Source organism: Lathamus discolor, chromosome 5 (genome assembly GCF_037157495.1).
Source record: "Lathamus discolor isolate bLatDis1 chromosome 5, bLatDis1.hap1, whole genome shotgun sequence".
In the NCBI taxonomy this organism is placed as follows: Eukaryota; Metazoa; Chordata; class Aves; order Psittaciformes; family Psittacidae; genus Lathamus; species Lathamus discolor.
Genome location: NC_088888.1, coordinates 109,968,107 through 109,995,765, shown reverse-complemented (window position 1 = coordinate 109,995,765; position 27,659 = coordinate 109,968,107). Strand labels below are relative to the sequence as shown.

The window sequence follows — 27,659 nt, the reverse complement described above, 5'->3', positions numbered from 1 at the left end:
TCTTTCATGTCTTCCAAGACTGTAATGAACTTTATGGGCATATAGTTAAATTAATACCTTGCAGACTTAAAAAACCCCAAATAAATCATGGAGACTGAAAGGAACAAACCCCATCTTGTTATCTTGTATTATTTTAGCCACCCCAGGAATAAAATACCATGAGAAAACCCAGCAGTTCTTCAGAACAAACACTGGACCCCAGCTCATTACATAAGGCCATGAGACAAATACAGCAAAAGTATTAAGCTCTATGCATACAACTGAATCATTAGGTACAGCTAAATTATTTGCCCTATTTTTATTATTTTTTACTCCTGAAACATCAATACAATTTCATATACTCAATCAATGAGTACAAAGACAGGAATCTGCCTCTGTGGCTGCATACTGGAAGCAAACATGATACACAAGGTTCCAAGGAGACATCTAAGGTCCAGAAGCCAACACACCAGGGACTTCTTTAAGATTTAAAACTTGGGATGGAAAGAGAGAAGATTGCTCATAGGTTGGGATATAACTGGAACTCACCCTGCAGACAAGCTTTCTCTCCTGAACGTCATTTTCATTTGAATAGTCTGGACTATCCTCGCCTCCAACCAACCTGTCGTCTATCTCTCCACTAACTCGAACAACTTCAACGTGGAGACGACCTGATACCTGATAAAAAAATGAGTAAGAATTACCTGTGTGCCAGAAAACAGTGACAGCTTCCTCCCTTTTCAGGTAATTACAGCTACTGCTGCTTCCAGTGTGTCAGCAGACAACATTGTATTCCTTTCTATTATCTTGTACTGTGCATTTGTTGCATGAGACGAGCACTTTGGAGCAAGGCTCAAAGAGCCGTTGTTGTAAAGTTATAAAGTAATCACTAGAGTAACTTTGGGAATGCCATACTGCAATTTCACCTTCACACCAATCTCTAGAGAGTCTGCAAAGTTCATGTGATGCACAGCACAGAGAATCATAGAATCATAAAATGGTTTAGGCTGTAAGGGACCTTAAAGCTCATTCAGTTCCTGCCGTGAGCAGGGACAGCTTCCACTAGACCAGGCTGCTCAAAGCCACATCCAATCTGGCCTTGAACACTAACAGGGATGGAGCAGCCACAGCTTCTCTGGGCAATGAATTAAAAACACCCAGATATTGAAGAATGTTACCTGGCATGCTCTAGGTGCCTTTGAAGTTGTTCTTACAGTATATATTTAAGAGCCTATTCTTGATAGTAGTCAGTGAAAGCCAGTGGGGCTCAGTTGTTTTACGAAGTATTTATTTGGGCTGGTTCACTCACAAAGCTGCTTACAAAGCTTTTCCTCATTTTACAGTCATCATGATGGGAATCAGAGCTGTCTATACAATTCTAACAAGTTAGTACGTGATTTGCATAATTCCAAATCTTTAGCAAAGAGCTTGTCCACATGAAACTGGAAAATACCTACTATATGCTGTTTATGAGATCCACAGGCTGCAATTAAAAAATTAAGTAAGGATATATTATGGAAGAATGACAAACCTCTCCCTTCTGGTTGATGATTGGAACAGCGTATTGTAGCTTCACATCATAAAAGAGGCACTCAAGAAAAACATTGGCTACTCCAATAAGGCTGTGGTTTTCCTGCTCATCATAGAATGGGTCAGCTCGCCTGAAGTAAGCCCTCATCACCTTCAATCAAATTCATAATAATGTAAGAAAACCAAACTTTTCATGAAAAATTTTTCAAAGTGTTGCACAACCAACCTAATGAAAGAAAAATGGACTCAAGCAATAAGCCAGACTAGATCACAAGAATGGAAACCTGAATTTTACTTTGGACCAAGTATAAGGCCTGTCCTCAGCAAGTTCTCCTTAATGTCACCAGAAACAGAGAAGTCAGCCTATTTCAACAGAAATAGCATCAACTGCTATTGTGTTTACATACGGCTTCTTACTGTACACTTGATTCTATCACAAAACTAGGTACGCAAACAAGCATCAAAGTGACAAAAAAGGCTTAATGACATGCTGAAGACCACTTCAGTGCCAGGAAAAGCAAAAGCTCAGAAAAACTTACCTCTCTACATACTTCCTCCCAACCTTCGCCCTCCCCCTCCTGAACCAGAAGATTTTCTCACATCTGCTTAAACATAAAATTTAACAGGGATGTAGTTCTATCAGCACAATACTGGAGTAATTTTTACTTACTGGGTTGTCTTCCTCACAGTCTTTCCACTCCTGGTAAAGATCCCTCATATCTACCAACCGATTCTCCAGCTTTTCCAGTGACCAAATCTGTTTGCCTTTCCCTTTCCTTCTCACCTGAATAGCAGGCTCGCTGAGAATTGCCCCTCTCTATGAAACAATTAGAGATATAAGTAAGTAATTTGTGTCACAACAAGGAAAAGACAGTTTAAAACCAATACAAAACTGAGAAGATCTTTGGCCAAAGTCTAGATTCTGTTCTTTTTTAATTCTAGCTTCAAATTCAAGTATGACAGACTCTGAGCTTGGCTGTCACAGTATATTTGTGTTCAGTTTAACTGTGAAGTCTAATCACAGCTACAGGCACTAGTTTCCATGGCTTTTCACCTTACATAAGTATTAGAAGTAAGAACATTTAAGCATTTCACAAATATCAAGTTACAGCAGGCCTGGAGTCCCAGCTAAGATTACTACTGTCTGCAACTTTCAAGTAGTGCAAACACTTAACCCTCTTTACAATCCTGTTTCTAGGTGTGCCAGAAGACTGCAAAAAAAAAAAAAAAAAAAAAAAGAAAAAAGCAGACAAGAGAAACTTTTAAAGTAATTGATAAAATTTCTAATCCTGGAATAAAATACATCTACTGTACTCATGACAGCATGAGTATCCCCAAAATATTGAGCTGATGCCAAGAACATGAATAATACCAACTTAGGTAGTCAGCCTGAGACATGGATGTTTGGGTTCAGTTCCCTCCTTCAACGATTTCTAAGCCCAGAACAAATAACCCAAAACCTCTCTGCTCCAGCTCCTTCCTCCACAATGGGGATGACAGCATTTTCCCAGCTCACTAGGTGATGGCAAGCCAAACGTCCACAAGGAGATGGTGAATACTTGAAGTAGATGTTACCTAACCTAAACAGATTTTGTTACCCTGCAACAGAAGCAAGTCTGAACTTCACCACCAGTGGGAAGTCCTTGCATCAAAACTTGCATCAGTAAGATAGTATATACCAGGTTTTCATGGTAATGAAATAAGAATGTAGCATGCGCTAACAGAGCCATATTTAATTCACATGACTAGACTGGCAAACTATCTAGACCACTAAAGTCATAATACAACAAACACGAATGCTAAAGGGCAAGCATACTGAATAATTTGGTACCATTAGGGCTACCTTACCTTACTGTTAGCATTAAGGCTCGAAGCTGGGATCTGGAGGGTTACTTTATATTCTGTCCTCTTGTCCAGTTCTTCTCCGATAAAATTGGCTTCTCTCACATATAAATTGGCTTTAACAATCTGCTCTCGCAGCTTTCTCAGGCTGTGGGTCAACATTTCTTCTCTAAAAGAAGGGGATATGGCGGGGGAGATGGGAAAAAAAAAAAATCACAACATTTAAATAATGAACTGGGTGCAAAACAAATCATCCCTTGACAGGAAGGAATCTTAACATCCAATCAGGAAGTCAGCTTCATCAGGGGCCCACTTCAATGCCGCTATGTCAATGCATATAGCATGGGGAATAAACAAGAGGAGTTAGAGACATGCACACACTTGCAGGGCTGTGATCTTGCTGGTATCACAGAGATGTGGGGGGATGGCTCCTATGAGTGGAGTGTTGGAATGGAAGGATAGAGGCTTTTCAGGAAAGACAGGCTGGGGTGACAAAGAGGAAGTGTCACTCCCTGTGTCAATGACCAGCTGGAGTGCATGGAGCAATGCCTAGGATGGATGAAGAGCTGACTGAAAGCTTATGGATCAAGATTAGAGGGAGGGACAGGTAACATTACAGTGGAGGTCTGCTACAGAATACTTGACCAGGAAGACCAAGTGGATGAGGCCCTCTCAGATAGGACAGATAGACAGATAGGAACTGCCTTGTGGTCACAAGGTCTGGTCCTCATGTGGGACTTCAACCACCCCAATATCTGTTGAGCCAATGAGGAGAGAACAAGGACCTTGTTCTTGCCAACAAGGAGGGGATAGTGAGGAATGTGAAGCTCAAGGGCAGTCTTGGCTGCAGTGACCATGAAACGGTGGAGTTACAGATCCTTAGGGTGGTAAGTATCCCTAGTCAGCTGAAGAGAAAAGCCTTTGGACTGACTCAGCAAGTCCAGAGGAAGCCATGAAGGTACTCTAAGGGCTGGAGCACCTCTGTTACGGAGACAGGCTGAGAGAGCTGGGCTTGTTCAGCCTGGAGAAGAACAGAGGCTCTGGGAAAACCTCAGAGCAGCTTCCAGTGCCTAAAGGGGCCAACAAGAAAGCTGGAGAGGGGCTTTTGACAAAGGCCTGTAGGGACAGGACAAGAGGGAATGGCTTTAACCTGACAGAGGGGAGATTCAGATAAGAAGGAAGAAGTTCTCCTCTGTGAGGGTGGTGAGACACTGGCACAAGTTACCCAGAGAAGCTGTGGCTGTCCCATCCCTGGCAGTGTTCAAGGCCAGGTTGGACAGGGCTTTAAGCAACCTTTTCTAGTGGAAGGTGTCCCTGTGCAGGGTGATTGGATCTAGACAGTCTTTAAGGTCCCTTCCAACCCAAACCATTCTATGCTTCTATATGAGTTTCTTCTCGTCTGAGAAGCAGCCAATATTTACTCCAACAAATACACGACTTGGTAGTACCCACTTCGTAACACAAATATTTTTCCAAAGCATCTACAGAAGCCTTTAAAAAGACTAACAAGAGCGCATGACTCATTCAATAGGACTTCTGGCTCTAGAGAAGCCCATGGCAGAGGGGTTGGAATGGTACGACCTTTATGGTACCTTCCAACCCAAACCGTTCCATGATTTTTAACATAAAAATCAGGTACATTAAATTGCATTTCTTCTGAGGGAAAAAAGAACCCAAACCCAACCCAACCAAGTAAGATTACGAGTTCAGCAGTATAAACATTAACATACTGCTGGCTTTGGAGACTTCTCCATGCATCTGCTGAACAGTCAGCTCTTGTGTGACTTATTCCAGAGTTTCCCCACCACAGATGTGGATGTTCCATTTACAGAGAAAGGTTTATTCAGACACCATACCCGCTTGCTCACTGGCTTTCCTGGCAAGCGGAGAGCGAGCCAACTGTGCAACACAGGAATCTGGTACCACAAAATATTCCAGTCACAGAGCTATACCTTGATAGGCTTTCTCAAATATTTTCAAAAATTCAAAGATTACTTCACTAGCCATATAAATTAGATTTGTATTTTAGCATTATAATGTTTTTATCATACTCATTGTTCTCGGCTAAGCTTCATCTTCCTCCTGCAGCTGCTCTTTTTGACAGCAATACTGGAAAAGATCATTAGAGGCTGAAGTAAATAACCTCAGTGCAATTGTCTAGAAAGAGGCAAAGAGGACAGAGGTTCCTCTGTGGTTATTGAACAAGTTTTGTATTGCTCTGGATCAAAATTCTTCTTACCATCCTTCTATTCCCTTTTCTTTTTGCACTCTTGTAGTTGCCAAGACCTGTCCAGCTCAGACAGATGGATGGGAGTCAAGAGTAAAAACAACCTTCCAGCAGCTGAGTCATGATCCACAGAACAACAAACTCATATGGGAGTCTCAAAATGTTTTCCAATCACCTCCTCGTTAGACAAATTCATTGCTCATCAGGAAAGTTTCTCCTTAACAACAAAGCAGGCACTCCTTCTTTCTCATCTTTTCTAGCATTATAGGTCTGATTATTCCAATATTTTCAACCTGTTCTCCCCAGTCCCCTACAGGAGTCCTCTCAGAAATTCTGCAGAGATACGCAATTAAATCCTGCAAAAATCACTAGCACTAAAGAACTTTGAATGAACACTCCTGAGGGTCAGATTTGATTACTCACCTCTCCTCCGCCCACTGGCGCAAGCGCTGCTGGGCACTGGGGGAGTGAAAGGAAAACCTGTCCATGCTGCGGAAATGCTGCTTCTCTGGCAACAATCGCCTTCGCAATTGCTCCAGTTCATGTTCATACATCAGTCTCTGTCGTTCAAGTGCAGACCTCTTCTCCTCTTGATGTTGCTGTTCCAGGCTTTGCAAGATTGACTGCATTGGATCTAAGCAGATATTGAAAATAAAGAAGCTAGTACTTTTGGGGGTCAAATTCCTGTTAACTGTAAAATTCAAATTGAAACAGTCATGTAATGAAAATGGGGCAAAGATGGGGGACTCCGAAATAAGAGATTTTTCCCATGTTCTGCTACAGACATGCTGTATGACTTTGGGCAAGGTGGAAATTATGATGTTTTGGTACTTTCCTTCCCCATTCTCTATCTGCAGTTACCCATATTAGGGCCTGAGGTAGCCACTGAAATTCATGGTGAGGAACGTCCTAGGCAGTAAATACAGTTATCTTATAGAAGTAGGAAGAGATTATATTTTTGTTGTAATGCATATTAAAAAAAAAGTTGCTGAAGTGATGAACAAAATAAACATCTACAGAACAGTCTGGATGGATGATTTAAGAGAATTCAGAAAAGAGAAACACCAAGCTGAAAAAAACTTATTGTTTCCCAAAATAACATCGTTCTGGGACAGCTACATAAGACGACAAAACTAAAGAACATGGTTTCAGAGACAGAAATCAAGGGAGTTAATGTCTGAGTGAGACATAACACAAGAAAAATCAACAACAACAAAGTGAAAAAACTTTGATTGCAGGCTGCAGTTCCACCAGTGTTCCAGTTTCCGCTTTTCCCTCAACAAGAACTGCCAAAGCAAACAGTCTGCAAGGTTTTTTCCCCCTTCAATTGCAAAAATGGCTATGATGAGTCACTCACAAGAAAAATTCACCAGTAGGAAGTTATGAGGGAAAAAGTCTGTGGTTAAAAGTCCCTGAAGATGTAATCTTGTATTCTGTACATACTTCCAGTAATTTCAGGGGCTTCTTACCATTGCTACCAAGTGCCTTCATAGTGACTTCCATCTGAGCATACTCATAGCTGAAGTTAATCTCACTAGACACTTCACTGGAATTGTCCCCATCTATGTCCAGCTGTTCAACACTATTACTGCACTTCATAGAGTTGTCTCGCTCTTCATCCTCATGATCTGCCTTCTTTTTCTTCTTTGGCAAATTCAGCCTTTCAATAACAGGAAAATTTTTAAAGAACTATTAATTGCTCAACTCTGAAACAAAGGGTTGCTTTCAAAGACTATTAAAATTAAGCAGATTACCCAAATCTAAGTTTTTTTCCTTTCAAAATCTGTTGATCTACTGAGTGTAGTTTTCCTCAGTGTAAACAGGGGAGTTCAAGGCAAACTAATCTATTCTACACTCTAATAATAGAGAATATCTGATATTAATAATCATATAGTTTAGATAACCATTAATTTTTTCAGCTGTCACATATCCAAATAATTTAGAGGCAATAATGAAGTTTTATCCCTCTTTTTATTTAGATTCTTCTGAAACCAATTTAGTTTTAGACTATCATTTAAACCCACTAACCTTTAAGGTATTTCACACCCACCACAGAGGGTTTCAAAAATTGAGTCTTTCACTGAAAACTCCTACCAATGATCCTGTCTGATACAGGAAGAGCATAGGTATGTTTGGAGACAGAACTCCAGGGAACTCAGAAAACAGTGAATTTGTAAGACCCAGATCACTGTATAATATAGGTCAATAATCTAATACCTTATCTGCAAAATCCAAAAGGCAACCTACCCAAGTCAAAGCTTGGGTGTAATATTTTCACCGTGCAGGAGAACGTACTTAGTATTAATGTGGTACCAAGCCACCTTAAAGGTACCAGCTCAAAAATTTAATCTCTTTGATGAGATAATAGTACTGGTAACGACAGCAAGGTCCTCATCGGCAAGATTACAGTCCCTTTGAAAATACAAAAGTTAAGTCAAGCTAGTGCTCCAAAACTGAAAACAAGCACAGTTGTTATAATATTTAGTATTCAAGAACAATCATTCATCAGCACTGCCTTTTTACAAGAAAGCTGGAGAGGGGCTTTTTACAAGGACAAGGCAGAATGGCTTTAAACTGACAGAGGGGAGATTGAGATGAGCTCTTAGGCAGAAGTTCTTCCTTGTGAGGGTGGTGAGGCCCTGGCACAGGTTGCCCAGAGAAGCTGTGGCTGCCCCATCCCTGGCAGTGTTCGAGGCCACGTTGGATGGGGCTTGGAGCAACTTGGTCTAGTGGAAGGTGTCCCTGCCCAAGGCAGGGGGGTTGGAAGTGGATGATCTTTAAGGTCCCTTCCAACCCAAACCATTCTAAGATTATAATCCCAATGTAAAAGAAATCACCTCCTCCCAAAGCTTGAATGCTCCACTGACTTCTTTCTTTATACCTTAAGATAAAACCAAGTTGGGACAAACTTATAATTTCTTTAATGTCTTTTGTACCTGAAGAAGTGGTTGTTTCCCCACAGTATTCTGTCTCCATGATGTAGCTGGATAGGACACATGACAGCAGAACCATTTACGAATGTCCTGTGAAAAGGCAAAAATCTAAAGCAAATACATCCATATATGGCTTTTTATTATTATTTTTTTTTTTATCCCAGTACTACTTTCTTTATTGTAAATAGTTAGGGGAGAAGAACAGGTTTATGGATTGCAGCAAACAGGCAAAATATCTCCAGAAACTTCACTGATCTACTGTGCTGTTTCATAAAATCCTCAAAAGCAGCTTCTTTTGACTGCTTATGGAGTTCAGTGCTTTTGGATAGATAATGACAGCTATATCTGGGGAGTATAATTAGAGCTTAAAAATGAGGGACCTGAAAAAAGATAATGTCACTACAAATAAACACTTTTCACAGTACTTCAAAATGCAGACATAAAATAGCAACATTTGAATAAGACATTAAAGACCTTTGCTATACAAATGGCTTAAAGACAATAAACTAAGAATAATCAGAAATTACTTTCATTTCAGAATCAGATTAAGTTCAAAAATATGACCATAGGATAACTCAAATTTGAAGGGAAACTCATGATGTCATCCAGTCCCTATGTCCTGCCCAAAGCAGGATCAACTAAAAAGGATGTGAAATGTGAAATTGCTGAATTTTGTGTACCTAACAATAAATTACTAGAGATGCTGACAATGCATGCCATTTTGTGATCAATTTGAATATACCATCTGCCTTTCAAGTACTGCTGCTTAATCAAATAAAGCAACAAATGCTTCAGCAGTTCTTTGCATATCAACAGATTTCCTAGAAAATTAATTCAAATTTTGACAGTTACAGCTACACAGCTGCAAATCAGTATCTCATTGGTGAAAGCACATGCAATTTGCTCATCCTCTCTTTGAGAGCTTACAACACCATCACCAAGAGAAATCTCAGAAATGAAAGATGAGTTGACAGAGGGCTAAATGACAGCAAAATGTGAAAACAAGATACAAGTAGAATCTTCTCACTTAAAAACAGAAAGAAATGTGTATTTTCTCATTATCTTTTTGCACCAGTAGTCATAAAATACTAGATAAAACTACAATTATTATACAACAGGAGCTATATTTTATTCATTTACCTAGTATTTTTTTTAGGTGTTAACATAACCTGTCCTTCTGGGGTGATGTCTATAATGCAGTGTTCAGGAAGAATTCCCATTCCACACAGCTGGATATCTTGAGAGTTGTCTGAGCCTATTAATGTGTGCTCCTGGGGAAAATTAATTCAGATGTTAGCAATGGGTTGCAAAAGTTCACTAGCTCTAATTAACCCATTCTCCTTCTGGATGTATCTTTTTATCTAGATCCAAATTTGGAAGCTACTTAATACTTCACTTAGAAAGGAAAAAGAAGAATGATACATTGCAAACACAAATCCTTGCTTTGGCTAATAGTAACAAGTAGGGAGCACTCAGGAAAGTTTACAGCAACAATTAAATCCTATGATGAAGAGCTTTCTATAATTTAATTGCAGAAGTCAGCGCCTTGGGATGTTGTAGAAGCCAAAACTAAAAAACAAAAGAGTTCAAAGAGGAAATAAGACAGGTTCACAATGGTTAGATCCACAGCTATTATGCTGGTTCCAACAGGTTAGGAAATTCCCGAAGTACTCAAGGCATGTGGGATTTGACAGATGAAGGATCATGCTACGCATGCCCCAACCCATCCATCTCTTTTTTAGGTATCCCTAAGCAATTTTTGAGGAACCAATACTACAGCCTAGATAAGTCAGGCCAAATCATTCTTCAGTACTTTTAAGATCGAGTACATCTGCAGCTCAGCAATCTCAGGATTTCAGGTAAAACAGGTCTGGGTCATTTTATCAGAAGAATTTAAAAGCACAGGGATTTCAACACCAGAATTCTCAACTAACAATACAAATCTGTGTTATTAAAAAAAAAAATAAAATAAAGTGGCTGAAACACACAAAGCCTACCCCATGCAAATGGGTTTTGTCTAAAACAGGAAAGCAGCACAGCACCACCTGAGACTTCTGCTGGTGCTGAGGAGCCAAGGCCTGTTTTCTGATTAGGCTTTGGCCTCAGCATGCTCTTGTCATGTGTTCCAAATGAACACCACAGAAGCTAGTGCTACTCCAACTGTTGTCAGTGCCAAGACCGATTTAGCAGCTTGAGTCATACACTGGACACCTACATGAAAGGTGTCTGGAAAGAATTCAATTCTTCTTCCAAAACCTTGGCTCTTTGGTCCTTTCTAATACTTTTTAGCAGATACAACATTGAAAAAGTTATTTCCCTTGCTTTCATGTAGAAACCACAGAGCAACAATGACTGATATTAAAGAGGATAATTATTTCCTAAGACTGACTAAAACAAAACTATCTTTCAGCCCAATTGCTAATTTTGTGGCTGTTTCGAAAGTTTTTACAGACCACTTCAAAGAGAAGAAAATGATTTAATGTGAAGCTCAGACTGCTGATGTTCTTACACTGATAAAATGTTAGAACTTGCACTCTAAAATGTGACTTCAGAATGGGTGCACTTCATTTCTCCTCCTGGCTCCAGATCACATCTACAGTTTGTTAAACTAGAACAAACTGCCCAAATGTTTCAGTGCAGAGTCCAAAAGTCACATCACATGTTTTATGTTTAACATCAGTAATGGGGACTGTATATCAACAGAAGTGCTAAGGCAGAACAGAACTTGATTTTCACTCCTGGCAAGTTCCACACAGAGTAATAAAAATGCATTTTATAAACTGCAGATAGCAGTCAGAATTTGGACTACACATGTAGAAGCAAGAGGATTATTGATATGCCCAATCTTTATATAAAACATTTTCTGAGTAAAACATTGTGAATGTTGGCATTAGAAAATAAACCACAACAGCCCCCTCCCCCCGCAACCAGGAGACAGTTTCTTAAAGAGAGCACTTAAATTTCTGTCAAAAAAACAAACCAAAACCATAAAATAGCCAAACCTTCCTCTGCTATGAGGAATTAAATTTGAAAAAAGGTTGTACTCATTTTTAATGAAGCAGTGAATATTGGAGAATGCTTTAGATGTGCAGCTTTGATAAAATTTTCTAAGTGTACCTCTGCCAATGGCATTAGAGCTTAGTTCTATTAAAAAAAAAATATAAAAATATATATTTATTTTTACCTTTAAGTAGTATACCAGAAGTTCATTGAGAGCTGGATCTGCATTCAAATTAACCAGGAAACACTTATTATCCCCAACTTTTATTCCAGAAGACTGAAGAGATATGCCAAGGCTTTCCAACTGTTTCTGACGCTCCTGCAAGAAAGTAGCCATCAAAATTAAGTGGACTGATGTACAGCCCTTCGGAAATGCATTCGTATCTGCCAAAGCCACACGACAAAATGATGAACTGCTACTTCTGAAAAAGGTAACTCTTCTGCAAGAGATTAGACACAAAAGCCCTAATTATATCATTTTTGATGAGGGTATCTGTAGCTTCTCTTGTCCTTCCACCTCTGCTCTCCAAGGACTACATGCTACGATCTCACACAGTTGCATCTTCCCAGTAGAAAACGAAAACAGCCGAGAGCAGCACACTGCAGTACTGTAGGAGCTTCTCCATGACCTCACTGGAACAGCAAAATGCTACCACAAAGACATCTCTAGAGCCCTTTATTTTCCTCTTTTGAGCTAAAAAGCAACAAGTTAAGTTAAATCCTTGCCAAGTCAAGCTCCATGTCTATCTTTTGTTCCAGAGCAATCAAAATGACAAAAAACTGGCAACCTGCTATTTAACTAATGCAAATAACACTTCCTGCTGAACAAGAATAGTAGCATTTTGGATGGTGTTTTGTTCTTGTCAATAGACTTCATAGAATTCAACAACAAAGCATTACTGTGCAAAAATGTACATCTTTCAAAGGGAAGTGTTTGGGTGAAGACTAGAGCAGTGAAAGAGGAACATTAAACGTTTCTGACTTAAGAACAGAAAGGGATTCTTCTATAAAAAGCACTGCAATAGAAATGTTGAGGATTGCTCCCAGGATCGTACAGAACCTGAAATAAGACTCACTATCCACAACAGCAAAAAACATTAAAAAAATAGACTTGGAAGGTGTCTCACACAATTATTAGGGGGAAGAAGAAACAGGGGAGGATGATAACACTTAGAAAACCCCTAAAATTAGCAGAGATTATGTAGGAATAATGCAGAAGTATTTATTAAGGTTCTGACCTTTACCTACCAATTTGCTTTGTATTTAAAAACTAGGTATGTCGTAATATTCAGTGCAATCCTCTGCTCAGCTATATCAGGTCTAATCAAGAGTAAAATTACAAAGAATGTCCAGCACAACTCGCTTGTGATTTTCTCTACCCTTTCTCCCCACACACTTACAAAACCAACATAATGGTCCTCATAAGGAAAAGTCATGCGTGTGAGAGGGAAAAAAAAAAACCAACAAAGAACAGAAGAAAAACTGCAGTATGATGTCAAAGATCTCTCTTCTGATCACCAGTGCCAGGCTCCGAAGTTCACAGAATCCCTTATTATCTACAGAGATAAAGGACGTGTTGCCCAAAGGAGGACTTGGCCCACAGTCAAAATCTCATAGGATTAACTTAAAGATAACAAGCCTGTTTCTCTTAACTTTTGCTCAAGACCTAATGTTAATTAACTTAAACATTCAAATTACATTAAAAGTATGTCAAATTTTCACTGAAAATGTGAAAAAAATGCCTATTCACACAGTCTTTAAGGATTTGAACCATCACTGCTGCTCCATCTCTACAAACTGCCTTTGATGGCCCTCATTCTTTATGAGGAATCATCCTTTCCTCAGAGATTTACAGTTACCTCTCTATCCTATCTGCCTCCCCTGCTACAAGTTGACAAGACAGATGTTAGTGGATGCTGGCCAGAAATAAAGTCACATGACAAGCCATGATATAAATGCATTTAACCTTGGACCTGTCTAAGCCTATTGTACTGGGCTTGCGTGGCAGGGTTTTAGTAGTCAGTGGAGGACTACAGGGGTGGCTTCAATCAAAAGCTGCTAGAAGCTTCCCCTATCTCTGACAGAGCCAACACTAGCCAGCTCCAAGACAGTGTTACTGTCTATTAGTAACAGTCGTAGGGCCTCTGGGATAATGTATTTAAAAAGGGTAAAAAGTTACTGGACAAGAGCAATGTCAGCCAGAGAGAGGAGTGAGAATATGTGAAAGGAACAGCCCTGCAGACCCCTGGGCCAGTGAAAAAGGAATGGGAGGAGGTGCTCCAGGCACTGGAACCCTTGGTGAGACAGGCTGTGCTCCCACAGCCCATGCAGGTCCATAGTGGGGCAAATATCCCCCTGCAGCCCATGGAGGACCCCATGTCAGAGGAGGTGGATGCCCCAAGGAGTCTCTGACCCCATGGGAAGCCCCTGCTGGGGCAGAGTCCTGGCAGGATCATCAAGAGAGGAGCCCAGGCTGGAGCAGGTTTGCTGACAGGACTTGTGACCCTGTGACAGAGTCACGCTGGAGCAGCCTGTTCCTGAAGGACTGCACCACGTGGAAAGGACCCACACTGAAGCAGTCTGCTCAACAGACTCTCAGCTCTGAAGCATCATAACAGACTGCAAATGTAGAGACAAAGAGCAGGAGAGCTAAAGCAAATGTGCAAACATCGAGGCAGATTTAGTCTGTAGCATTGAGGCCATCACTCTTAATTTTTCAACCTCCTCGCACACTCAGGGCTTGTGTGCCTAGAAACTATTGTGTAGGATGAAAGCAGAAATCTTACTGTTAGTTTTTAGTTTTTTCCATCCTTATACATAGGGAGGAAAATCCATGTATGAATATGCATTGAAAGCCAGGAAGCCCTCGTGGTCACAAGCAGCACTTCTTACAATGGATCTTTAAAACCAAAATCAGCACAGTCTATTCTGTCATCTACAAGAGGGCTTTGTATCAGAGGCTCCACTTTCTTCTTATTACATACTATTCGTCACCTTTCAACAGTCCTCCCCCTCAAAAGCTCCCTACTGCAAACACATACATTAGCGTTTGTGCGGTAAGAACTGGAGGTGTCACCCAATAATCATGGCGACCTGCACAACTTTTCAATGTAACCATCATATTCAATTATGGTCTGAGGCCCTAAATATCAGTGTAAGAGGTCTTAAAACACACAGGGATCCTGAACAGTGCTATTTTTCAATATTCTGAATGCCCTTTGCCTTGTATATTGAGGCCCTGTGTAAATAACCTTACATTTAACACTCCCAATGTTCCCATCTTCCATCACAAACAATGATTTTACTGTCTGAAGAATATAACCCCCCTGTAATCCTCTCATCCATGGATTATTATTTTTTAAAAATAACTTCTCCATTTGCATACAGTGACAATTTACCATTGTCACTGGTATAGTAATCTGGGAGGCACTCAGCTATCACAGGAATTAAGTGAAGCTTTTCAAAAGGGCAGTAAGCATGACCTACTTACCCTAAATGTGGGGGGATATTCAGACTGTGAACTGACAGACAAAGGAAACAAACCTATTTTTCATAAAAAAAAGGAGGGGAAAAGAAAGCAGCAAACCTGTGCTATCTCCTCAGTTTTTCTTAATTTTTCTTCCCAGGTCACAGTCATTTCCTGAATCAACTTTTCTGATTCCTCCAATCGCTCTTTTAATTCTGGCGATTTCATAGCCTGCAGAAATAGAAGGAGAAAGCTTGTTGTGCTTTTTTTTCGATTCACATTGCTGTCACACAGATGGGGAAAAAAAGGAAACAGAACTTTACTCATTTTTTCAAGGCATACTTACCAGTAAGCAAATGGGTTTTTAAAATACATATTGCATATAAATGCAGAATCCATCAAAATCTTAGTTTAATTAGTTTCAAGTACAGATGCTGAAGTGGAGTTTATAGACTTCAATGCAAACCAATTACACAATGATGGCAGATTTGCACAAAGATATTAAAACGCAAAATGAGTGTCCCAAACGATTCATATCTAAACCAATTTTATTCCTGAAGATACTGCTGATCTGGCCAGCCACCATCCTCTCAGCTGTTGTTCCCTCAAAATGGAACGTGACATCTCAGTCTCTTAAACTGATATGCCACCAAAATATTTTTCTTGTTCTTGTTTCATTTTGATATGGCCTGATGGGTGTCATTGCTTTCTTTCTATAGCAAACACGAACTCATCTGAGGTGCTCTGGTTATCCACCTCTGCATTTACTTATGTATCTTACAAAGTGGATAAAGTCTAGAAAGAAGCCTTAATGTGTGCTTCCAGACACATGAATCCAGTTTTCTTGCTAATCCATCATAGTTCTAATTTTATTCTGTGAAATAGTAAAAGGGCCATGTTCTACTCAAGGACTAACTTGAGATAAGAAGTTACCTGCCCCACCCCATCCCCCGCATGCATCAAGCTCTCCAAAAATTTAAAGGATATTTTTATGCTACTTATATTTACATTCTCCAGTCTTGGCACTGGTATATTCCTTCTCTAGACAGGCTGAGAAAGTTGGGGCTGTTCAGCCTGGAGAAGAGAAGGCTGCGTGGAGACCTCATAGCAGCCTTCCAGTATCTGAAAGGGGCTTATAAGGATGCTGGGGAGGAACTCTTCATTAGGAACTGTAGTGATAGGACAAGGGGCAACGGGTTAAAACTTAAACAGAGGAAGTTTAGATTGGATATGAGGAAGAAATTCTTTACTGTAAGGTTGGTGAGGCACTGGAATGGCTTGCCCAGGGAGGCTGTGAATGCTCCATCCCTGGCAGTGTTCAAGGCCAGGTTGGACAGAGCCTTGGGTGGCATGGTTTAGTGTGAGGTGTCCCTGCCCATGGCAGGGGGGGTTGGAACCAGGTGATCTTAAGGTCCTTTCCAACCCTAACTATTCTATGATTCTATGATCTCCAGGTCCTTTCCAGCCCTAACTATTCTATGATTCTATGATTATTTCATTACTGCTAACAAGATGAAAATGGTTTTGGCTGATAGGTATTTATGCAATGCCGATTAAACAATGCAAGCATTGCTGTTCATCACACACTCCCTTCCCACAAAGCCAGCTCTTCACAGGAATCCAAATCAGAGTGGCCTCTTTACACTGCAGTTCTTGCAAGAAAAACAGCAAGTGCCAGAAGCAGAAAATCCTGTTTTAAGACAGGAATTTCCTCTGCCTCAAGACACAACAATAGAAACTGTCAGCTGATGTGTCCTGTGTAATCTTTTCCAGGTTTAAATATCTAAATACAGGATAAAAGGGAATATCAGTTCCACCTGGGAAGGAAAATGAAGCCAAGGCAGTCTCCAGAACAAAGATGTATTACGAGTGATAAAACATCATCAGTGCAAAGGCACTGGATGCTATGGATGACAGGCAGATGAAGCACGGTTGCTCTCGAAGTCTAAATCTTGTTTGGCCATTTATTTGTACCTGAGGCAAAATTACTCAACATTTTCACATGCTTCAACTGTAAAATGAGCTAGGTAATCCTCCTCACTACCTACAATGCTTATATAAACAGATAGATGGGCCCAGGTTCACACCAGACCTGCACATGTGCTCCTATGCTGAAAGCAGTTAGTTTAAATTACCAGCTTAGGAAGGACAATCTGGTGGTCTTTGCACAGACACTAACACATGGGGTATTGATATTGATAGGAGAGGTGTGTGGCTGAAAAAAAAAAAGGGGGGGGGGGGGGAAACAGGCTAATGCTTTACTCTTCTGGGGGTAAAAAAGTAAAATGTCAAACTCTTCTGCCTTGGCTGTTTAGGAGAGAAAAGGATACGGACACCAAAAGGGAAAAAAGAAAACCCCCAAACCCACAATTTGGTAACCTCTGCATTTGGAAATGAGCTTTAAAAATGCAACCTGGCTGTCATAACAGGTCAACACTTTTGTTCACTTCAAGTTGTTTATACACATTTCTGTAAGAACAAATAGATGGGCCAAAAATGTAATAAACTAAAACGAATACAAAACAAAGAATATGGATTTTGACCTCTACTGTGTAGCCTTTCATAGCAAACTACACCATTTTTTCCATTAGTTTTGTCAAGGCCACTGAGATGACAACTAGGGTGGGATTTTAATACTTGGGAAAGGAAATATGTATTACTTCATATTTAGGAAACACTACTTCATTACTTTGGAAAGCTGCCATTATTTTGGCATTAATGCTCACAAATGAAATAAATAGGAAGTACTTGTATCTCTCAGTGTACTGTTAAGTCTGTGGTTCATATTTTAGAGGAATTTTTAGATATTTATATTGAGATACCTTAAAGAAACTGATATACACTTACTGGATGCTTAGCATATTAGGCAGCTCAAATGAGAACAGTAAAAAACTCGCTAGTCATTTCTAACATCACAGCCAGCATTTCCTGCATAACTCATGAGACAAATATTGTAATCATATTTTTTCTGAATTGCAAAACAGATGGATTATATCACCATTGCTTTGCCACATTTAAGAAAACTCAGGATTATGTTAGTTCTTGGCCTTCATCTAACATTTAGACCATGCTCCTTTCACAATTTCATTGAGGTAGCTATGCAGATATTCATAATATCAATTAGCTCCTGTTTGAGATTCAATTGAGAAGAGTTAAGCTTGTAAGCAAGCAAGCATTGTTTAAATGAATTTGCACCTCGCAGGATGCAGCCACACTGAATTCCTAAAATATACTGGCTAAGCTCTGTGTATAAACTACACAACGTTAGGAGTTCACCCTTATTCCTGCCTCCACCACCTCTTGCTTTTGATCTGTACCTCACAATAAAAACAAGATTGCTCAACAATGTGTTCACACAGAAGCTGGTATCTTGTATTATCACACGTGTTTCCAGACTGATGTACAGAAAAATTGAAAGAAGTAATATAAAGGCAGATTTCTCATAGACACCAGGTAGTCATTCTTTGTGGCTTCCGTTAGTCAAGCTAGGTAAGAAAGTCTTGACAATGGGGTTTAGAGGTCTTACTGACTAGTCAAGGCTATAATTTGTACCTCTGCTTTTGTGAGCTGTTCTCGCAGCTTCTCCACTTCCTCACGGAGCTCCCGAATAATGCGAGCGTTGGGGTCTTCATTCACCACAGCATGATTAACAATGTTCTTCGCCCGGTCTGCGTACCTCAGGGTTGAAAGGGTCTCATCATAATTGTCTGCTGCCGGACTTACTGTTGCTACCATAGCAGTCTTGCTGTTGCCACCAAGGCTATCCTGGAAAGTGGTACAGGTTATAAAATGAAGACAGAAGGTCTCTTTCATTTTACCTGGTCAATGAACTTAGGCAGTGAGTAATAACCTAGGGTTGGGGGGAGACGGGACAACTAATAACAGGACATTTCTGTCAGAGTTCCTTGGTTAAAAATTAATATTTTAAGCTGTGTAAATCACGGAAAGATGTCATTTTCAATCTTTTTTTTTTAACACACATTTAAGAAATGTCATTCTTGGCTTTCAGAATCAGTTTCATTTTAATCAGGAATGAAAATAGTCCATTTTTTTTGCTTTATGGGTCTTTACAAGCACTTCAAAGTTTTAATTGTTTTCTCTGCCTAGGTTTATAAACCAGAAATATAAGCACTTCAGCATTAAACTTCTCAGATAGTATTGAAGAAGCTCAGGAAAGATCGTGATGAATTCAGAATATCCTATTTTAAAGACCGGAAACAAGATGTTCCCAATAAGTAACAATTTAAATAACTTAAAGATCTCCTCAAACAGTATAAGCTAATTTTATTCTTCTAAACACTTCAGTATGGGGCCCTTCCCCTCCACCCCCACTTACACAGCTCACAATCTAAATTGAGTTATGTAAGAAATTACCCTTTTGGAATTCAGTTGACAGAGAAGAAGGGCGTGAAACCACATTCCTGCAAGGCAGTGTGCTGGGGGAGTGGGGGAAGGAGGGAAGGAAGCATTCAATCTTTTACTGATTATGAAATTGTGGTTTGCAGTTTTGGCTAGTCTAAAAGAGAAAATATTCTGCTTTAACTTTTGCAGCAAATCATTCTTCTGGTTGGCTGGTTTATTTGGTTTTGGTTTGTTGTTTTTTTTTTTTTTTTTTGCGGGGGGGAGGGAATGAGGGTGGAAGTGGTGTGTTTGTTTTTTACCCAATATCCCTTTCTGAGATAAACCCTGCTATTAACTTTCATCTTCAATAACCCATGAAATCTAGGTCAGGCATTGCCATTAGAACAATCTGACTACATTAGCTGCTTATCTATCCATTTTAATTACAAAGCACACACATAGCATTCCCTAGCAATCGTTAAAACACCCCTTTAAGTATTTCCTTAAAACCCTCTTTTGTTGCATGATGTCTAAAATAGCTTGACAGCAGCCTGGCTGCTTCAGTGCTCAGACAAGCATTGACCACACAGACCAGCATTGCTCTGTTGCTGCATTGGTAGCACTGCTGTCTTTGGTCATGCAAAAGGGCAGCTAACTCATTGAATAGAAAATATAATTTCATATGTATATTGTTCAGCACAGCAAGGTACACCAACAGCTAGAGAGCACTTGCAGGTAAGAGTATTTTATAGAGAAGTTGACTGAAAAGTATTCTGACTGATCAAATAGCTAAGTCCAGAGGAGGCCACAAAGATGCTCTGAGGGCTGGAGCAGCTCTGCTGAAGAAACAGGCTGAGAGAGCTGGGCTTGTTCAGCCTGAACAAGGAAGGCTCTGGGGAGACCTCAGAGCAGCTTCCAGGGCCTAAAGGGGACAACTAGAAAACCAGAGAAGAGCTTTTGAGAAGGGCCTGTAGGGACAGGATAAAGGGGAATGGCTTTAACCTGACAGAGGGGGGATTCAGATGAGATATGAGAAGTTCTTCCCTGTGAGGGTGCTGAGGCCCTGGCACAGGTTGCCCAGAGAAGCTGTGGCTGCCCCATCCCTGGCTGTGCTCAAGGCCAGGTTGGACAGGGCTTGGAGCAACCTGGTCTAGTGGAAGGTGTCCCTGCCCATGGCAGGGTGGGTGGAACTGCATGAGCCTTAAGGCTCCTTTCAACTCAAACCATTCTGTGATTCTATCATACCAGTGTGCTATTTTTCCTCATCTGAGGAGCAGCCAATATTTACTCCAACAAATACATGCCCTGGTAGGACCCACTTTGTAACACAGAAATGTTTTTCCAAAGCATTTACTGAAAGCTTTAAAAAGACTAACAAGAGCACATGACTCATTCAGTGGGATTTCTGGCTCTAGAGAAGCCAGAACTTTTCTTCAATCCTTCAATGGTTTTCATAAATTAGAAATGACACTCTGCAACTGCAGTCCCTGTTCTGCATCAAAAGATGAAGTTTATCAGGGAGCTGCCCAGGTACTCCACTTCCAAATCAAACCTTAACAGTTTGCATTTTGGGAACCTCCTTCACTTCACTAATTAGCTACAAAATAGGATTAATTCATTATTTGAATTGCAACTCTGCTGTACAGGCAGCTGAGAATGCTGTTACAGTGATACACCATAATTCACAATATACCCATTATAAAGTTGGGCAAAGTTCCTGTTGGACCGTAGCTATTCGAAACCAACGCCAGACTGTCTGATAAAGGTTTACGTATAAAACTGTTCTGCTGATTTCACTGGTTTCTTTAATGTTAAGCAAGAAAGGTAGACAAATCGTAAGCCAGCCTCTCATTAACAGTGTCTGCAAATTACCCTGGCAAGGCTGGGTTTGCATGAGATAGACACACACAGTGGAAATAAATAAGTTTAGTTATTTCTAAGGCTAAGCTAGCCCAGACTTCTCTAGCACCAAGTTTACTGTGGAAACAAAATGCAGACCTCAGATATGATATTTTTAATAGCAGACATCAGTAAAAGTGTAGGGCTTCTGACTGTAATGGGAAAACAAGATGTTTGTGCTGATACTATTTGATAAAACCAAGAACTTAAAGGACTGACAAGCTATTTTGATTCCTATACATAATCTGATGCTAATCTTCAAGCTTCTTTCTGCAATAATATTTTTCACTTGGTACTTTCATCTAAATAATCTCAACAAAATTAAAAAAAATAAGTGTTTAATCTTGGAGTCTCCTGAACACTGCTTGTTTCTTAGATTTGTGGAGTGACCCTGTATGACAGATACTCCTAGTGTCAGAACACATTTACCCTACTTCAGCATCGTAATTAAAAGTTGAAAGCTAGAGAGAAAGATAGAAGCCATGAGATGGTGGGCTATAACCAGGCCTCTTTAAATGAATAAATCCCGCCTTTGATCTTTAATTAAAAAAAATGTTTAAATTTTCCCCTTTCTAAATAAAGCTTCACTGCAATGAGCTTGTTTGTAAAAAAATCCAAAAGCCCCAAACCTTTTGTTTGCACTTAACATAGCTGGATGTTAAAGACACAAAGAAGGTTTGCTTGAAAGAAGGCAGAACAAAAGTACGCTTCTATTTATGAGCTAAAGCAAGTGCTGGGTACGGCCATCGTCATCATGGCTACAATGCATCAGACAGGTGCTAAACAGGAATTTCAGTCTGCTTGCTGGATTTGTTTAGAAATGGAGCAGCATAACTAATTCTAACAACAAGGCTAGAAATTCGTTAGGGAAGTTTCCACTCTGCTTGCTCAGACTGTTACAGCTCCATCAAGAACCCAAGCACATGCTGATGGGGCAAACTGAAGCAGGCTGCACACTGGTTTTGTTCCCATCTTTGCATAGAGCCAAAAAGCACTTGTTTAATTACAGTATAAACTCAGTGTGACTATACAGAGGCAAAAATAAATTTAAATGCTAAAAAAGTCTTAGCACAAGGAACACTGTAATATGAGGGTTTATTTTACTGTAGGAAAAGTATAGATACTATTTTTGTAGCCCTCATGACTACTTGATGACCAGTATCTGTGAAGTTTACACTGGGAGAAGAGATAAATCATTTCACAGTAGTCATGCTAAACGGTTCATGGTTCATTAAAAGCACGTAGGAAAATGAAGGCTTGTGGTGTCAAGGGGTTACACGTGTAGAGATTTTATTTTATTTAAGCACTGAAGTCCACTCTGTTTGCAAATCTCTTAAAGGAAAACAGCCTTTTAAATCTCCACACTTCTGTATAACCTGCAACTAACTTTCTTTTTCTTTCCACATGTGCAGCTAAATCATAGGGATGTTCAATTGAGACAACATCTAAAAACATTGCTAAGAACGGGTGAGGAAGAAAAGCAGAGCATTCAAGACAACCAAATCTAGCCACAGCACCTACAAAGACAAAAAAAACCAAACAAAAAAAAACCAGGCTGGTGGTGCCAAAACTCAATTTCTTTCCAGATTCTATGTTTCTACTAACAAATAGCTGCTCCTCCATAATAAAATGGAGCACAAGGAAAAAAAGGAAACCTGGTTAGTATTTTTGAGACATGGTTATGAAACATCCTGGCAATCAAAGGATGAAAGAAAAAAATTTTAGCAAAATGACAGCTTACAGTAAAGAAACTGACATCACCTACATATGACACCTAATTCACTAATCCTTCAAAATCCAAGTTAAACAAGACTGCTCAAGCTGTACCAGGCAGGATAAGGAAAAGACAGACAAGCCACCCTCACCAGCAGGCAAGCTTTTAATGAAAACAAGTGCTTACATTTGCACTTGCCATTCATTCAGAACATGGGAGAAATATGATGACTATTCCTAAGATCAGACTTGTACTCCCAAGGCTTTTTGTCATCAGGCTACCCTGCTTTACTGACATTGTACCTAGGAAGTGGGAAGAACAACAAACTCAAAAGCTTGCCTTTTAATTTGACATACATACACCTCACACTTAACAACGTGTTTCTTCATTTAGACTTTACACGTGATTCAAGTGCCAGCATGATACACTCATTTTCCCCAATACCAAATAGACTCCTACACAGTACTGAACAATTTAACTGTTCATTTCATATGAATATGAATATGATGTATTAAGTCTTCTGACCTGTTCCTCAGACTGTAACTGGGATAATGCTCTGCAATCATACTTTGCTGACAAAAGTAGAGTATATTAACAAATGTATTAGACAATTAGGGAAAGGTAATAGTCTTAATCAAAATCTTCAAAGCTAACCTTGAGAGCATGTAAAATTCAGCTGCATGTGGCAACTAGCCCCAAGGCTGTGTGTGAAGCTGTATGTAAACTAATGCATAATATATATATATATTTAATTTCCTTATTCTTTAGACCATTACAGGTCAGCAGAAGAAAGGAAACACATTTGATTCGTAGAGATACTAATGGCTTACATCCAGCTAATTTTCCAAAGACATCAGACTGGTTAACAGCAAAACTAGAAAATAAGGCAGAAAAGAACAGGCTGTTATTTTACTGAATGGCACTCTTCTCCCCTTCTTCTCACTTCTATTTCTCTTTAAAAAACCAAGATCAGAGTACTTACTTTGAGTAACCAAGTGAGCACAGAATCACGATAAGGAACAAATTTGTTCTTGTTCTTGCCAGCAGCCTGATCTGCCAGGGCAGAAATAACCAGCCCAAGGGTTGTGAGGGATCTGCACAGAGAACACAAGCAGCCATTAACCAGTGTAAATATTCATAAGTCAAATGCATATTTAGACAGTGACTTTCTCTCCAAAAATGAGCTCCAAGGAGAAGCTTCCTAATACAGTTTTTATCATTCTTTTCTCACAAAAGCTCTACTCCTTGTTTTCAGCCTTAATCATCAAGTCTTCAAAATGCAATTATGCGGTAGTTACACGAACACAAGTACAGAGGGAAAAAATGCCAATCATTTTAAACAGATGTCTGAATGAGATCTCTGCTTAAGACTTCGGTATGTCAGAACAAGAAGTAAAGGGAAGAAGAAAACCAGCTACAAGAGTTTATACTGACTTTATTCCATTTCACAAGCACGCTGTACTTAGCAGTCATGATTGCATTGAGGAAAAAAAGGCAAAAAAACCAAATAAATAATCAGAGTCTTACTTGTTAATGTTGCTTCCTTCTTTCAATCTGTCTCCTGCAGCACCAGTTTTAGTTGCCCTTTCACTACCGGCCAAGTCCACCAGACTCAGCTTGCCCACCTTCTCTCCTGATGTCTGCAGAGGGAATCAGAGAACAGCTACTTTTAGTTCACTTGAGTTACAGTTGGATGTATTTTCTAAGAAGAATCAAGCTTCATTTCTTCGTGTAGACTCTCTGCAGCTGTTCCAACACCTCTGAAAGTCATTGAACTTGAACAGTATCCTGTGTTAACTCACTACCTGCTGCTTCAAAAAAAAAACAGAAGTATGTGAAGTCAGATAGAGTAATATCTTCAAGACATCTCAGAAACCTCCAGAGGAGAGCTACACAGAGCATATTAGTAAAATTTAAACAGAGAAAAATGCAGAGGTAGTACAGGCCAAGGAGTCACAAAAAAAGACATGGGGTTTACAATCCCATCTTGAAAACAGTCCTCTAAAAACCTCAGATTTTATACCAGGTTGCTTCTGGTTTTCAGAGACAAAGAATGAACCTGACAAGAAGCATGTTAGAATTTACGAAATTTATTACAGCTGCAAGGTCTCCTATATCCTTAATGTCCTCCTAGAAAGCAGTCCAAGCTACGTGAGTATTTAAACCCGTAACACAGATTTAGTTACAAATACTTTACTCTCTTTTGACACAAAACAGGCATTCTGAAACACTCCATAAATTTCATACGTCAATTTGAAGTGGAAAAGAGAACTGCCTTTGAGAACAGTTTGCTCATATCATGCTGCTTTCCTGCAGCGCTGACAACTTGAGCATGTTGGTAGCACAGTTACAGAGTGCTACATTCCGCTAAATGAAGAGGATAATTAGAATCAATATGCTTTCAAAAATGTTATTCTAAGTTTCTCAAAATATAATGTAATCATCAGGCCATACTGAAAGAAGTCATTTCCAAGACTGAAAGAACCAGCAGATGGGAAAACAGAGAAATCTGCTCCAGAAACTCACACAGTGGTCACTGGAAGATACAGATAATCAGAACTACCACCTTTCATTCAGGCTGATCATGACCGCACAAAAAATGTGTGGTAAGCTCACAGTTCGGCCACAGCAAAAACACAATGACAAACTACATCAAATCAAGGAGTTTAGCACAGGGTGACTTCTGATTTGAAGCGTAAAGAGAGAAAAAAATAAATCAAATAAAAAACAAGGAAAATTGTTTTGAGTAAGAAGATTGGTAGAGACTGAGAAATGAGGGGGAAAAGAGCTCAAACGCTCATTACGCTTTACATTGCATTCAATAGTTAGGAACATACACGCCTTAGATTTGCTCCACGAACATTAAAAATGTCTCCAAATCTTTAAAGATATTAAAGAATTGCTCAAGCACAGAATCTATTAACAATTTAAAGATTTTTAGTATGGAAGACCTATTTCAGTTTTAGTTCATCACCATTTTCTGTGAGGGATTAAATAATATTAACACACAAATATATTTCACATACCCCTCCAAGGAATATTCAAATATAAGGAAATTTAAATATGAAATTATTTTTCTTTGCATGTCTTTTAGATATTTAATACATATACATAAAAATAATAATGCCATACAATGTAAAATTTTTTAAATTACTAAGTGCTTTTGTTTGTAAAAGTTGGCTATTTATACATATTTGCATGAAATAAGCTCTTTAAGGAGATTACCAGATGTATACTCAGGTGTTCTTGTATTTTTCATCTACAAATTTTGTCTTTAGTTCTGCCCCAAGTCTGTACAGTACACACTACTGCTCGAAAAGTGTTTCTTCCGTTTAGATTCTAGGAATAGGAGATCTTTGCTGCACCCTCCACCAGGTCTGCTGCAACCCGGGTCCTGCATTTTTGCTTTCCCTTAAAAAAAAACTTCATGCTTCTCTTCCAAACCTATTCAACTGATTTCCCTACACTGCAGAACAAGCACGTGAGCACTACTAGAACTTAGCCAGCCAAAGCCAGAGCTAACCTGATTCAGCGCTAGCAGTGCACAAAGGCAGAAGACTATGGCAAATGGCCTCCTGAGATTCCTTCCAACCAACTTGTTTATGAGTTTATGAAATATATTAAAGCAAAAGACACAGATCCAAGATTAACATTTGAACTTCGTAGCTTGTTTTACTCACCCCTGACTGTACATCATAGAGTGTGTGGGTAAGGATGATCTTGAAGACTGCATGGGACCGACTGCTCTCCTCGTTCATATTGGTTGCAGCCACTGTTCGAGATTTGTTGCCCTCAGACATCAAGGACTCAATGTCCTAGATACAATTTTCACAGCCATAAGCATATCTGCATTAACATTCTTTTATTATCTACTGAAACAATCTCATTTTGGTAAAATACAAGCAAGGATTTTCTCACTAAGCTTCCTGCTGTTTGTTCATAAAATGTCAGGAAAAAGATACTGTGATCTCCCCTTTAAAGAGTAGAAATGGCACAATGCTGTAACATACATATTTATCCATTACCTCTACCTAGATATTAAATTATCAACAAAAATAATGCACCTGGCTGCATAATACTCAAAAGCAAAGAAAAAAAGTAAGGAAACAGCAATTCATGTTTGAACACTTGAACATTTCAGCCCCAGTTGTCAAACACATGTTCCTGAAATCGGTAATACTGACAGAAGGCTCAAAGACAGCGGGGAATGGCTCTAAACTGAAAAGGGGATATTTAGATTAGCTATTAGGAAGGAGCTCTTCCCTGTGAGGGTGGTGAGGCCCAACCCAAAGAATTCTAAAGATTTAATAAAAGTTTTATTAAAGAGAACCACACTAAAGAGGCCATTATATTCCTTCTCTGTATAAGAGCTTATAAACTCCTCTGATACACTAAGCTGTGATACTTGAGAAATACACAGCTCCCCTGCTTCTGGGTTTTACAGCAATCCTGCAAAATGGTTAGAACTCTAGAGTCCTGGCCTTTACTTTTATTTATGCATCTCTAGCTGGATGATGGTAAAAAAAAAAAAAAAACCCAAAAACCAATCAAATGGAAGACCACCACAGACCACTTTGACTCTGTATGCTGCATTACACAAAAATTGCTGGGTGACGTGTAAACGAAAAACACACAATGTGTCTTGGCTTAACAGAAACCATCATGGAGAGGTTGATGAGAAACTGCAATAGGAAGGGTTGCACCACTTTCATGTTTTGCTTAAGATGA

The 27,659-nt window shown here is 39.5% G+C and overlaps 1 protein-coding gene across 4 annotated transcripts in view; it reads right to left on the bottom strand.

The window, feature by feature from the left end:
• The window catches only part of KIF13B (kinesin family member 13B), a 132,222-nt gene that overhangs the window by 44,232 nt on the left and 60,331 nt on the right, over positions 1–27,659 (bottom strand). For all 4 annotated transcript variants that reach the window (XM_065681885.1, XM_065681887.1, XM_065681886.1 and 1 more), the window contains exons 8-21: positions 26,612–26,746; positions 24,459–24,571; positions 23,914–24,025; positions 18,530–18,742; positions 15,098–15,208; positions 11,696–11,830; positions 9,652–9,782; positions 8,515–8,601; positions 7,048–7,238; positions 6,002–6,212; positions 3,358–3,520; positions 2,180–2,326; positions 1,511–1,660; positions 529–657 (exon numbers count right to left, since the gene is read on the bottom strand). In XM_065681885.1, the coding sequence (XP_065537957.1) occupies positions 529–657; positions 1,511–1,660; positions 2,180–2,326; positions 3,358–3,520; positions 6,002–6,212; positions 7,048–7,238; positions 8,515–8,601; positions 9,652–9,782; positions 11,696–11,830; positions 15,098–15,208; positions 18,530–18,742; positions 23,914–24,025; positions 24,459–24,571; positions 26,612–26,746 (2,028 nt within the window). The remainder of the gene's footprint in view (positions 1–528; positions 658–1,510; positions 1,661–2,179; positions 2,327–3,357; positions 3,521–6,001; positions 6,213–7,047; positions 7,239–8,514; positions 8,602–9,651; positions 9,783–11,695; positions 11,831–15,097; positions 15,209–18,529; positions 18,743–23,913; positions 24,026–24,458; positions 24,572–26,611; positions 26,747–27,659) is intronic.